This window comes from Megalopta genalis, chromosome 3, assembly GCF_051020955.1.
Source record: "Megalopta genalis isolate 19385.01 chromosome 3, iyMegGena1_principal, whole genome shotgun sequence".
NCBI classification, from domain to species: Eukaryota; Metazoa; Arthropoda; class Insecta; order Hymenoptera; family Halictidae; genus Megalopta; species Megalopta genalis.
This window is the reverse complement of record NC_135015.1, coordinates 33,003,337-33,016,492: the sequence shown is the minus strand read 5'-3', so window position 1 is coordinate 33,016,492 and position 13,156 is coordinate 33,003,337. Positions and strand designations below refer to the sequence as shown.

General features: G+C 46.2%; 3 protein-coding genes and 1 long non-coding RNA gene across 6 annotated transcripts; 1 reads left to right on the top strand and 3 right to left on the bottom strand.

The window, feature by feature from the left end:
* Nucleotides 1-304: 304 nt before the first annotated feature.
* On the bottom strand, nucleotides 305-3,081 carry LOC143259221 (odorant receptor 4-like). 3 transcript variants are annotated; one of them, XM_076520643.1, is made up of 4 exons: nucleotides 2,667-3,081; nucleotides 1,577-2,057; nucleotides 1,255-1,482; nucleotides 305-1,188 (listed from the first exon to the last, which is right to left on the bottom strand). In XM_076520643.1, exons 1-4 carry the CDS (start codon nucleotides 2,802-2,804, stop codon nucleotides 851-853), a joined length of 1,185 nt encoding a protein of 394 aa, XP_076376758.1. In that variant the 5' UTR covers nucleotides 2,805-3,081; the 3' UTR covers nucleotides 305-850. The 3 variants fall into 3 exon arrangements, with proteins under 3 accessions (XP_076376758.1, XP_076376757.1, XP_076376759.1); XM_076520644.1 differs by having other exon boundaries at nucleotides 884-1,188; nucleotides 1,255-1,435; XM_076520642.1 differs by having other exon boundaries at nucleotides 305-1,482.
* Nucleotides 3,082-4,045: 964 nt separating this feature from the next.
* LOC143258931 (uncharacterized) lies at nucleotides 4,046-12,401 on the bottom strand. Its single transcript, XM_076519483.1, has 8 exons — nucleotides 12,264-12,401; nucleotides 11,308-11,797; nucleotides 11,000-11,230; nucleotides 10,336-10,669; nucleotides 5,885-6,128; nucleotides 5,124-5,604; nucleotides 4,790-5,017; nucleotides 4,046-4,723 (listed from the first exon to the last, which is right to left on the bottom strand). The coding sequence occupies exons 1-8, from the start codon at nucleotides 12,399-12,401 to the stop codon at nucleotides 4,386-4,388; spliced, it is 2,484 nt and encodes an 827-aa protein (XP_076375598.1). The 3' UTR covers nucleotides 4,046-4,385.
* Nucleotides 6,315-7,975, top strand: LOC143259232 (uncharacterized). The gene is made up of 4 exons (XR_013033054.1): nucleotides 6,315-6,552; nucleotides 6,678-6,837; nucleotides 7,624-7,773; nucleotides 7,839-7,975. It is a non-coding gene; the product is annotated as an uncharacterized LOC143259232 (long non-coding RNA).
* Nucleotides 7,429-9,793, bottom strand: LOC143259226 (odorant receptor 10-like). The gene is made up of 4 exons (XM_076520652.1): nucleotides 9,016-9,793; nucleotides 8,453-8,930; nucleotides 8,159-8,389; nucleotides 7,429-8,081 (listed from the first exon to the last, which is right to left on the bottom strand). Exons 1-4 carry the CDS (start codon nucleotides 9,151-9,153, stop codon nucleotides 7,741-7,743), a joined length of 1,188 nt encoding a protein of 395 aa, XP_076376767.1. The 5' UTR covers nucleotides 9,154-9,793; the 3' UTR covers nucleotides 7,429-7,740.
* Nucleotides 12,402-13,156: the final 755 nt, after the last annotated feature.

Sequence of the window (13,156 nt, the reverse complement as noted above, 5' to 3'; positions counted from 1 at the left end):
GTTTTGTCATTATACCAATTGGCGACTGTATGAACCGCGAATTGATCTTTAGTGCAATCAAAATTATCCACAGATAATAACACTGAAATACAATAGTCCGACACAGATTGCGCAGTACGTTTCTGTAAATATTAATTCTCTATTTTATTTACAATATTGACAAATCATTTTTAATGTAATCGCATTTTAATATTAGTGAAAGACGTTGAGGACTATGGCTTGATAGGGATGGACCTTATAGAGACGAATCAGGTCAGAATTGCATTGCAAGTTGGCCTGGTGAAGGGCCCACCGTCGACCTGATCGGCCAGGTAATTTTTTATATTCTGTCTGACCCCACATTACATATGTCCATTCTGGCAGAACATCTTCGCGCCACCTGTGAGGAATATCTTGTATCCAATTGGCTAGTAGCTTGGACGTTCTGCCGCAGATGCCTCTGTCATAAGTTCTTACCATTATTTAAATTTTGAAAGAATAAATATTAATTAGACATTTCCCGCGTTTCTTGCATTCTGCCACTTGAAAAGAGTGCAACTATTTACATTACAAATATTTAGTGTATTTTTAATACGGAATACATCGAACAATACCGCCTTGCTCAACACATTTCATAGAATATACTATAACAAACTCGCGCATATGTATATAACGAACAACTCACGTTGATGTCTGATAGAAAAATCCACCGCATTCTGCAGTTTCGTTGAGCTTACGAAGTAATAATCATTTCTCAGTGTTTGCAATCTCGTCGATACTCGGCAGTCTCGGTTGCAGATGTTTCCGTTACTTATGCATCCTCTCTGACTTGTACAGGAAAGCATTGGTGTCAGTGAAAAAGCTTGGCTCTCTACGCTACCATTACGCGAAGAACCGACAGATAGGACATCGAGGTCTTGACGATGCTCATGTAGGTCTCCAAATTAACGAAGAAGAAGTTCCCGGCCTTGAGGTGGACGGGTTTCTGACTTCTCATCAGGAAGAAGACCACGTCCATCGATATCTTACGCGGGATGTTGTACCAACTACTGCAATAAATACAGTAACCGACGCCCTCGAACTGGGTCTTCAGGTATTCGCCTACGTAACTGTATGCGAACAGCTGCGCCAATAGAGTGCTCACTACTATCGTCGCTTTCACCATCATCACGAAGTTGTTGGTGTTCAAAGACCGTATGAACTGGAATCCTGAAAGTAGAGAAACAAGATCAGATCTTATTCTGGACCATCGGAGCTCGACGCGTTGATCGTTACCGCTTGTACAGATCAAGACATAGCTCAAAAACAGTTGCACTATCATGATGGAGCTGATGGTGTCGTTCAGATACTTGGAAAGTTTCAGCAGCTGCTGGTGCCTGGCTATCAGTGTGTAGAACCGAGCTTTCTTCTCGCCGACCTCGAAGCATTGACTGAGTTCCACCTTCAGCACTTCCGCCTGACCGCACAGGTGAAAAATGATACCGTAGAACAAGGAGTCGCTGCCTACCGAACGCACTCATCTCATAACTCAGCTACTACGGGATGACACTGACAGACAGAGAGAGAGAGAGAGAGAGAGAGAGAGAGAGATACTTACCAAAGTTTCCGACGCTGGCCACCAACAGCAGCATGTACTCGGCGATGTAAATCACTGGATACAGGCTGACAGGTAAGTTCAACAGGTCCATGGTGCAATCCGAAGGCACGGGGTAGTTTAAGGAAACCTCATGAGTGACATTCAAGTTCTCCACAGCACTCTTGTCCTCCCTTACAAGCATTGGCAACATGGAGATCAGCGTGCAGCCTAAGTACGAGCTCAACATGAAGGTGCCGCAAGCTGCTCGGCCCATTTGCGCGTGCCGTCGCACGATCACTTTCTTTTCCTGGCTGGCCAGCTCGTCGTAGTCTTTCAACGCCGACAGGAAGTTGACCACGAGTCCCTTCGAACGGATGCGAAACCACATCACTTTATACACCGCAAGGATGTAGCAGGAGATCAGCATAAGCGCGTCCATGTTCTTCTCAGCATCGTTGATGTCCAAGTACATTTCCGTGTTCACTACCGTTAGCATCGCCAACTGCAAGGACGAGTCTTTAACGATTCGAAGAAAGGGGATCGGACACTTTCGAATTAGATTCAAATTAAAACATCTTTTATGGTTACTCAAGGAATTGAATGATCCGACTAGCAAATGCAAAGTCTATTTTGCACTATTTAAAAGATCTTTCAGCTGCTCGAAAAAAGTAAGAGAATCCATTTAAAAACGGAAACCGACCTTCGGAACTCTTGAATTAATAGCATAGAAAACATTCTCTTCTGCGAAATGTCGTCGGAAGGAGGATAGGAGTCACCTTCAATGGTTTCCGCGATAATGACATTTATTGCGAATCTGGCCACCGCGGAGGTGGCGCAGATATGTTTCCTCGCCATTGTTGGCATACACAAGAAATTTAGTACCTACCCCCCGACGGAACACCTACGAGGGGTCCGAACGTGGGTAAATCGCCGCCTTCGCTCATCGTTCATTAGGCTGGGTACGGAAGACCCAGTCTTAACTCCGCGTCCGTGTAAGGAGTTTTGTGGTTTGCTTTGCCCCCAAAGTGCCACACGACAGCAATTGTACAGCGTGTCAGGCTAGGGGGCAAAATGAACCGTGGACACTTGTTGGAAACTCAATGTTTCATACCAGAAGTAACACGGCGATGAAGCAGCGTATGCCGGACACAAAGTTGTATTTCTGCAAAGGCCAAGTGCCGACGGCCGACGAGAGGATTCTTACTGCTCCCATCGCGTAAGAGAAGTCCTTGTTCGCATGTCTCGTCATGATCGAGGCACGCACGAAGAAACGGTGTATCGTTCTTCGATAATCGACGCATCTTCGTTCTGTGTATTCCTACGTGCTCGCGTGCTGCGTGTGTAAGTTGATGATTTATTCACCCGTAATCGCCTAACTGGTAGTCGAGCACTGTGTCAGCCGCGCGCTGCCAAGAGGACAATGTACAAAGAGAAACTAGACAGAGAGAGAAAGAAGGGTGATTCTTGGGTGCTTCGCTAGCCTTTCTACGTCGATTTCGCGACCACGATGTTCGGATCGTGAATATTAAAAATCGGGGGATGTTCGCTGGTATCGTTGAAGTTTTCGAAAACACAAATTTCTAAGTTGCAGATGATTGCGCTCGAAGCGAACCACTTATGCGCTGTTTCCCTTATTTCTTCACCTGTATCGGAAAACAGTTTCAACCCTCCGTCGCAGTCCACAGTCAAGCATTCGGTATCCCGGAAAGTGGCGACGTCCATTTCGTTGAATTGTAGCAATATTGTCTTTATTTCATCGTAAAAGATCGTGTGCGCATGGTACGTTCTACTATCATACTTATAAAGTAGTGAGAAAAATATGATAGAAAAAGGGAAGAAGAAAGAAATATTGTGAGTGATCGATGTAACGCAGCCTTCTTGTTTCAAGCATAGGGAAGGTCGAGATCCTGCCCCCAGCATTCGAGTCTGGAGTATCTTCGATACCGCTTTCAATCCGTCGGCTCAGAGATCCTGGGTGGAATCACGCGAACATCGTGGCTTTCAGGACCGACATGAACAAAGCGGAGGCTCTCAGGATCTCCATGAATGTGAGCAAGTTTATCGATACGAATTTTCTGGGGCTTCAGCGTTTTGCCAGTATACCAATTGGCGTTGACAACTATGGCTTAATAGGGATCATGAAATGCTGGTCCCTATAGTGGTGAGTCAGACAGAACATAAAACACGGTGGGGCAGGTGATGGCAGCGAATAAGGAGCATGCAAGTTGGCCTGGCGAAGGGTTTTCTTATCGACGCTCCTCGACGCTCCTATATAACGCTTCCCCGCCGTCAACCCTATCGGTCATGTGGTTTTTTATATTCTGCCTGACCCCACATTGCATATATCCACTCTGGCAGAACATGTACGCGCCACCTCTGAGGAATATCTTGTATTCAATCGGCTGGTAGCTTGGACGTTCTGTCGCAGATGTCTCTGTCACAACTTCTTATCACTATTTAAATTTTAAAAAAATAAATATTAATTACACATTTTCCGAAATTCCTGTATTCTGCCACTTGAGAAGAGTGCAACTATTTACATTACAAATATTTAGTGTATTTTTAATACCGAATATATCAAATACCGTCTTGATCGATACATTTCATAGAATATAAAATCCACAATCTCTCGCACATGTATATAACGAACAACTCACGTCGATCTCTGATGGAAAGATCCATCGCATTCTGTAGTTTCGTTGAGCTTACGAAGTAATCATTTCTCGGCTGTTTGTAATCTCGTTGATACTCGGCTGTCTCGATTACAGATGCTTCCATCCTCTCCGACTTGTACAGGAAAGCATTGATGTCAGTGAAAAAGCTTGGCGGTCTACACTACCATTACGCGAAGAACCGAGAGATAGGACATCGAGGTTTTTAGGATGCTCATGAAGGTCTCCAAATTAATGAAGATGAAGTTCCCGGCCTTGAGGAGGACGGGTTTCTGACTCCTCATCAGGAAAAAGACCATGTCCAGCGATAGTTTACGCGGGATGTTGAACCATTTGCTGCAGTAAACACAGTAACCGACGCCCTCGAACTGGGTCTTCAGATATTCGAGTACGTAACTGTATACAAACAGCTGCGCCATTATGGCGGCCACCACTGTCGTTGTTTTCACCAATATCACGATGTTGTTGGTGCTCAAAGATCGTATGAACTGGAATCCTGAAAGTAGAGAAACAAGATTAGATCTTCTTCTAGACTTCCGGTGCTCGACGCGTTGAATGTTACCGCATGTACAGATCAAGAGACTGCTGGAAAATAGTTGGACTATCATGATGGGGTTGATGGTATCGTTCAGATACTTGGAAAGTTTCAGCAGCTGCTGGTGTCTGGCTATCAGGGTGTAGAACCGAGCTTTCTTCTCGCCGACCTCGAAGCATTGGCGGAATTCCAGCTTTAGCACTTCCGCCTGACCACACAGGTGAAATATGATACTGTGGAACATGGAGTCGCTACCTATTGAACGCACTCGTCTCATAACTCAGTTTCTATGGGGCGACACTGATAGACAAAAACAGAGAGAGAGAGAGAGAGGGGGGGAGGGAGGGAGAGGGAGACTTACCAAAGTTTCCAATGCTGGCCATCAGCAGCATGATGTACTCGGCGATGTAAATCACCGGATACAGGCTGGCAGGTAGATTCAACAGGTCCAGGGTGCAATCCGAAGGCACGGGGTAGTTTAAGGAAACCCTATGAGCGACACTCAAGTTCTCCACAGCACTCTTGTCCTCCCTTACCAGCATTGGTACCATGGACATCAGCGTACAGGCTATGTACGTGCTCAACATGAAGGTGCCGCAAATGACTCGGCCCATTTGCGCGTGCCGCCGCACGATCACTTTCTTTTCCAGGTTGGCCAGCTCGTCGTAGTCTTTCAACGCCGACAGGAAGTTGACCACGAGCCCCTTCGAACGGATGCGGAACCACGTCACTTTACACGCCGCAAGGATGAAGCAGGTGATCAGCATAACCGCGTCCATGTTCTTCTCGGCGTCGCTGACGTCCAGGTACATTTCCGTGTGCACTACCGTTAGCATCACCAACTGCAAGGACGAGTCTTTAACGATTCGCAGAAAGAGGATCGGACACTTTGGAATTAGGTTCAAATTAAAACGTCTTCTATGATTAATCTAGGGATTGTATGATCCGTCCAGTAAACCCGAACACTATATTGCACTACATAAAATCATCATACTTCGTAAATTAATAACATAGAAAAGATTCTTTTCAGCGAAATGTCATCAGAAGGAGACGAGGAGTCGCCGTCAACGTTTCCCGCGACAATAAACCGCGGACACTTGATGGAAACTCAATGTTTCATACCAGAAGCGTCACGGAGACGAAACAGCGTATGCCGGACACAAAGTTGTACTTCTGCAAAGGCCAAGTGCCGACAGGCCACGAGAAGATTCTTACTGCTCCCATCGCGTAAGAGAAGTCCTTGTTCGCATGTCTCGTCATGTTCGCGACACGCGCGAAGGAACGATGTATCGTTCTTCCATAATCGACGCATCTTCGTTCTGTGCATTCCCGCGTGTTCGCGTGCTGCGTGCGTCGGTTGATGATTTATTCACCCCTAATCGTCTAACCGGCAGTCGAGCACTGTGTCAGCTGCGCGCTGCCAAGAAGACAATAGATAAAGAGAAAATAGACAGAGGGGGAAAGAAGGGTGATCCTTGGGTAGTTCGGTAGTCTTTTCACGTCGATTTCGCGACCACGATATCCGGATCGTGAATATTAAAAATTGGGGGATGTTTGCGGGTATCGTTGGAGTTTTCTAAAACACAAATTTCTCAATTGTAGATGATTGTTCTCGTAACGAACCATTTATGCGCTGTTTCCCTTATTTCTTCACCTGTATCGGAAAACAATTTCAACCCTCCGGCGCAGTCCACAGTCAGACGTTCGGTACCGCGGAAAGGGACGACGTCCATCTCGTTGAATTGTAGCAATGTTGTCTTTAATTCATCGTAAAAGATGGTGTGCACATAGTACGTTCTACTATATCATTCTTATAAAGTAGTGAGAAAAATATGATAGAAAAAGTGGGGAAGATAAAGGGAAGAAGATAGAAATATTGTGAGTGGTCGATGTGACGCAGTCTTCTCGTTTCTAGCGCAGGGAAGGTCGAGATCCTGCCCCCGGCATTCGAGTCTGGTGTATCTTCGATACCGCTTTCAATTCGTTGGTCCAAAGATCCTGGGAGGAATCACTCGACCATCGTGGCTTTCAGAATCGGCATGAACAAAACGGAGGCTCTCGGAATCTCCATGAACGTGAGCAAGTTTATCGATACAAATTTTCTGGGGCTTCAGCGTTTTTCCATTACACGAATTGGCGGCTGAGCGTACCTTAAATTGATCTTTAGTGTAATCAAAATTATCCATAGATAATAACATTGAAGTTTAATAGCCCGACACAGATTGCGCAGTAAATTTATATAAGTATTAGTTTTCTATTTTATTTGCAATATTAACAAATCAGCTTTAATGTTATCGCATTTAAATATTAGTGAAAGATGTTGAGGATAATGACTTGGTAGAGATCATGTAATGATAGACCCTGTCAGGCAGAAAATATAACACGATGGGGCCGGTGGTGGCGGCGAAGAAGGAACATTGCAATTTGGCCTGGAAAAGGGTTTTCTTATCGAACCAATTGCAACGTTCCCCCACTGTCAACCCCATAGGTCACGTAATTATTTATATTCTGCCTGACCCTACATTACATATGATCACTCTGGCAGAACACCTTCGCGCCATCTGTGAGAAATATCTTTTATCCAATTAACTAGTAGCTTGGACGTTCTTCCGTAGATGTCTCTGTCACGAGTTCTTATCATTATTTAAATTTAAAAAAAATAAATATTAATTAGACATTTCCCCAGTTTCCTGTATTCTTCCACTTGGAAAGAGTGCAACTCTTTACATTACAAATGTTTAGTGTATTTTTAATGCGGAATACATCAAACAACACCGCCTTGCTCAATACATTTCATAGAATATACTATAACAAACTCTCGCATATGTATATAACGAATAACTCACGTTGATCTCTGATAGAAAAATCCACCGCATTCTGCAGTTTCGTTGAGCGTACGAAGTGATCGTTTGTCACTGTTCGCAACCTCGCATCTTCGACAAAAATACTGAGCCGCTTTCTTGCTTGCAACGCTTGTCTTACGGAGCGATCATCACGCGGAGAACCGACAGGTAGGACATGGAGGTCTTCAAAATACTCGTGTACGTTTCCAAGTTGATGACGAAAAATCTTCCAGCCCTCAGGTGAACGGGATACTGGGTTTTCATAAGGACGAACAGAATGTTCTTCGAAATACTGCAGGGCGCGTTGTACCAATCGCTGCAGTACGCCAAGTACCCGATGCCACCGAATTGATTTTTCGAGTACTCGCCCACGTAGCTGTAGGCGAACGTTTGCGTCAACACGGTGCCGACCACAATGATCGTCTTAATCACCATCACAACGTTGTGGACTTGCAGAGACAGAATGAACTGGAATCCTGGCAACAGAACCAAACGCAGACGTCTGCGATTAAATTTGAACGATCAAGATTACTGTTGCGAAGTAACTTATCACCGGTCGTGCAGATCAGCAAGCAGCTCGAGAACAGTTGCAAGATCAGAATAAATCCGATCGTGTCGTTCAGGTGATCGGCCAGTGCCAGCAGATGACGATGCCTGTTGATCAGGGCGTTGAAACGTTGCGTGCTATCCACCCCTTCCTCGATGAATTTGCTGAAGTCCAGCTTCAGCACCTCCACTTGGCCGCACAGATGAAAAACAATGCCGAAGAACATGGAGTCGCTACCTAGTCGTCGGTCGTTTTTATTGCAAGGTGTACACGAATAACCACGCTAAGGCGAATAAATACCGAGGTTTCCCGCCGCGATCACCAAAAGTAGAAAGTACTCGCCGATGTAAATCAACGCGTACAAATTCCCTGGGACTTGCAGGAGCTCCAGGGTGCGCTCGCTTGGCATAGGATAGTTCAGCTGAACCTTTCGAGTTAGGTTGAGATTATCCGTCGCGTGGTCGTCCCCGGCAAACATGGGCACCATGGAGAACAACGTCGCGCTGAAGTACGAGAAGAACAGCATGTTGGCGGACGCCATCCGGCCCATGTGCGCGTGCCGTCTCACGATGGCACGTTTCTCCTCTCCGTTCAGCTCCTGGTAGTCCCTCACGGCGGAAACGAAGTTCGCGATCAGGCCCGTAGGACGAAACCGGAAACAAGCCACCTTCGATATCGCGAGCATGCCGCACGCGATCATCACCAACGCGTCCAGATTCTTCTCCGCGTTCCCGTAGTCCAGGTAGATCTCCGTGTGCACGATACACATCATCAGCATCTGCGCAAACGACTCTGTTTTACCACGCAATGATTGACATTTCCGGGACAAGCTTTCCATTTATGTTCACCGATAAATAGCTCACCAAAAAAGCAAGTGCCGCCACGGACCTCGCGCCGGTCACGCAATTGTACTCCTGAAGGGGCCAGGTGCCCACGGGCCACGAGACGATCTTCATCGGAGCCATTTCATAGGTGAAGTCCTTGTCCGTCGGTAGATTCATCCTGGCAGGACGTCCGGGCAAAATAGCACGTTTCCCCCGATGATCGCCGCATCTTCGATCTCGGCGCGAGTGCGACGGTACGCCGCGCTTTTCGATTGATGTTTTATGCAGCCGTAATCGCGTAAACGCTCGGCATCAGCTGCACGCTGCCAACATTGTTACGGGGCGAGAGAGGGGTTGCTCCACGGTACTCTCACTTTTATTAGCCGGCTACGCGCAACGTAATACGTTCTCCCTTTTCCAGCGAGCGCTTTCTCGACAGATCGCGGGGCGCATTCAATTTTTATCGGAAATAGGACTAACGCGCTCCTCCTCTGTTGCGTTCAGGAATAGGAGACGCGCGCGTTCTCCCTCTTCCGCGAAGTTAGTAGTCCGCCGCACCTAAATTGCGAACGATCGTTTCGCGAAAGAAACAACCGTTTCCCTTATTCATTCGCTATCGCGAGGTAACGACTGTAACTAGATCAATAAACTGGTCAGTGATTATCGAAACGGTCTTTATTCATCGATCGAGTCGTTTTGGAGGAGGGCAATGTCACTGTGCTACGCAGCGTTGGCCCGGTAAGTTGCTGTACCGCTTTGGTATAGTACTATTCGGTGCGTTGGAATGGTTCACACTGGCTCGGAGAATGTTCTTGCTACTTTTCTAATCTAAATTTTGATCGCTCGATGTTTTCTAAATGCATTGCATTTCCAACGCGTCGCTCGATCTGGGTAATAGAACTTTCGTTATGCATGGTACATTGTTGGCACCTTCGCAACTACAGTAAATTCTCCCCAATTTTCCTGCAGCTTGTAAACAAAAATGGACAATTTTGGTAGGGGAGATACGATTATTCGTGCTACCGATTGTTCACAATTATAAAAACGAGGTGCAAGGCTCGAATAATCGTATCTCCTCTTCCCAGATTGCGCTACTGGATGGAATTTATCGTGGTGATCGATGGGCTAAAATAACCTTTTAGACAAGATCGGCACTGTCAGGCAGAAAATAGGGGCATGTACTAGAGGAGAAACGACACTGTAACGTACGGACCGTATAGTATTTTATTACAAGATCTTTTTAAAAAGTCGGTAAACTCGGTACTCGGCCGACCAAATTGCAAATGATTCTGTTACTTAAGCGTTACCTTCTATTTTGTACAGGAAAGAATTGGCTGGAGCGAAAATGCTGGCGCTTACGTTACCATCACGCGAAGTACCGACAGATACGACATCGAGGTCTTCAGAATGCTCATGTAAGTCTGGAGGTTGATGGGGAAATAATTACCAGCTTTCAGTTGAACGGGATACTCGGACTTCATCAGTATAAATATAATGTTCCTTGAAAGATTGCAGGGTGCGTTGTACCAATCGCTGCAGTAGGCCAAGTATCCGATCCCTTCGAATTGATTCTTCGAGTACTCGCCCACGTAACTGTACGCGTACAGTTGGCACAGCATAATGTTCACCACCATAAATGCTTTAATCACCATGGCAAAGTTCTTCATCTGCAAAGACAGGATGAACTGGACCCCTGTGGAGGGAGGAATCTTAATTGGAAATCCAGCACTCTCCACCAGACACTGACAGTCAGTGATTAAGACGTACAGGTATAAATTAATTAATCGTTGCGAAAGCGTAATTTCTAGCCGTTACATGCTAAATCGTATCGGAAAGTATATCAATCGTGTGATTAACCTTTGAACGGCGGACATTTTCGAGCGTTTATGTCAGTCACGGCTAGATCCGTTCAAATATTTACGATTAATTTTCATTTCTATCTCTTTTAAAACAATGGGTTAATCCCGTAAATAAATTTATTGTTATTATTACTATCATTACTATAGGAAATGTAATTTGTTACCGGTTAGGCAGATGAGGAAGCAGCTCGACGACAGTTGTAGGACCAGAACAGATCCGATCGTGTCGTGCAAGTCTTCGGCCAACGTCAACAGATGACAATGCCTGTTCACCAGGGCATTGAAACGTTTCGTGCTGTCTGCTCCGTCCTCGAGGAATCTACTGAAGTCCAGCTTCAGCACCTCCACCTGCCCGCACAGGTGGAACATGATGCCGAAGAACATGGTGTCGCTACCTAGGCGGAAGGAAATATTATCTGTGAAACATGATGGCAAAAAATGCACGGACGAAGTCAGACGACGAACGAGGTACCTAGATTTCCACAGGCCATCAGCACCGTCATCAAGAACTCCGCGATGGAGACCACCGAATATAGATTTTCTGGTAATTCCAGAAGCTCCAGCGTACACTCGGTGGGAAGAGGGAGGCTGTGCTTACACTTATAAATCGTTTGGTTGAGATTCTCCGTTTCATCCTCTTCTACGGCAAATTGGGGCAGCGAGGTGATCAGCGCAGCGACGGCGACGGTGCAGTACGTGGCGCACAGTATACTGACAGACATATTTCGGCCCATGTGCGCGTGATGTCTCATGATGGCACGTTTCTCCTCTTCCTTCAACTCTTGGTGGTCTTTCACAGCGGAGACGAAGTTGGCGACCAAGCCCCTACAACGAAATCGGAACCAACCCACCTTCGAAATTGCGAGCACGCAGCACGACAGCATCAGTATTATGTCCAGATTCTTCTCCGCGCTTCCATGGTCCAGACAGGCTTCCACGATCAAGGTGAACAGCAGCAGCACCTGCACGGGCGATTCAGCGGTACGAATTAATCCGTTCGGAGGAATAACTTCGAGCAAACATCGCTCCATGTGAACGCTAAACCTACAGCGTTGTAAGAAAAACTTGACAAAACCGAATTGAATTCGATTTCTTCACTTCTATGAGTCGCTATAGCTGTACGGTAGGTTCAGCGTTAATCTCGAAAAATGCGTCAGGTGCGGATTGTTACAATAGCAAATAACTTGCAATATATACAGGGACGGCATACAAAAGCGTGTAACACTTCTATGCAGGTATTGTTTAAATATTGTTTGTCTCGCGGAGAGAGCATTTGTCGCAAGAGAGCACAAATTGATGAATGACCACTATCTCGGAGGCGATCAAGCTACTCCCTAGCCAATTGGCACCTTCAGCAACGAGATCGATGCTATAGCAGTTGGATAGAAGATGTAGAAAAATGGAAGAGACCAAGTAGAAATTGCTCACCAATAGGACCAGGGCGACGACGGACCTCAGACCAGACAGAAAATTGTATTCCTGGAGGGGCCATGTGCCCACGGGCCACGAGGCCAACTTCATTGGACTCATCTCGTAGACGAAATCCTTGTCTGTCGGGAGCTTCATTCTCGCGGGATGTAAGGACAATATCGCATCTTCGACTGCGGCTCGCACGCGACGATACGCCGCGCGTTTCCATTTATGTTTTATGCAGCCGTAATCGCGTAAACGCTCGGCGTCAGCTGCGCGCTGCCAACATTGTTACGGGACGAAAGTGGGGTTGCACCGCGGACCTCTCGCTTTTATCATCCGGCCACGTGCAGCATAATACGATTTTCAGCGCGCGCTTTCTCGACGGATCGCGGAACGCATTCAATTTTTATCGGAAGTAGGACTAACGCGTTGCTTGGCTTCGATAGAATCGGAAACGCGCGTTCTCCCCCTTCCGTGAAGTTCGTAGTCCGACGCATCTAAATTGCAAACGACCGCGAAAGAGCCTACCGTTTTCCTTATTTATTCGCTATCATGTGGTAAAAACTGTGACTAGTTCAATAAACTGGTCAGTGGTATCGAGGTAGTCTTCGTTCATCGATCGAGTCAATTTGGCGAAGGCGAATGTCACTGTGTTACGTGGTGTTGACCCGGTGAGTGGCTCTTGCTGCACCGGCATAGTATTATTCGATCTGTTCCGATGGTTCACATTGGCGCGGGGAATATTCTCGCAGATTGTATAATCTAAATTTTGATTACCTGATGTTTCCCGATTTCGTTCAATTTCTAATTAGTAATAACCTTAACATGTTAGACAAATTCTACACGATACTGTAACGCACAAAATAGGAAAAAAGACACTGCAATGTACGGAAAGCGTAATTTTTTAT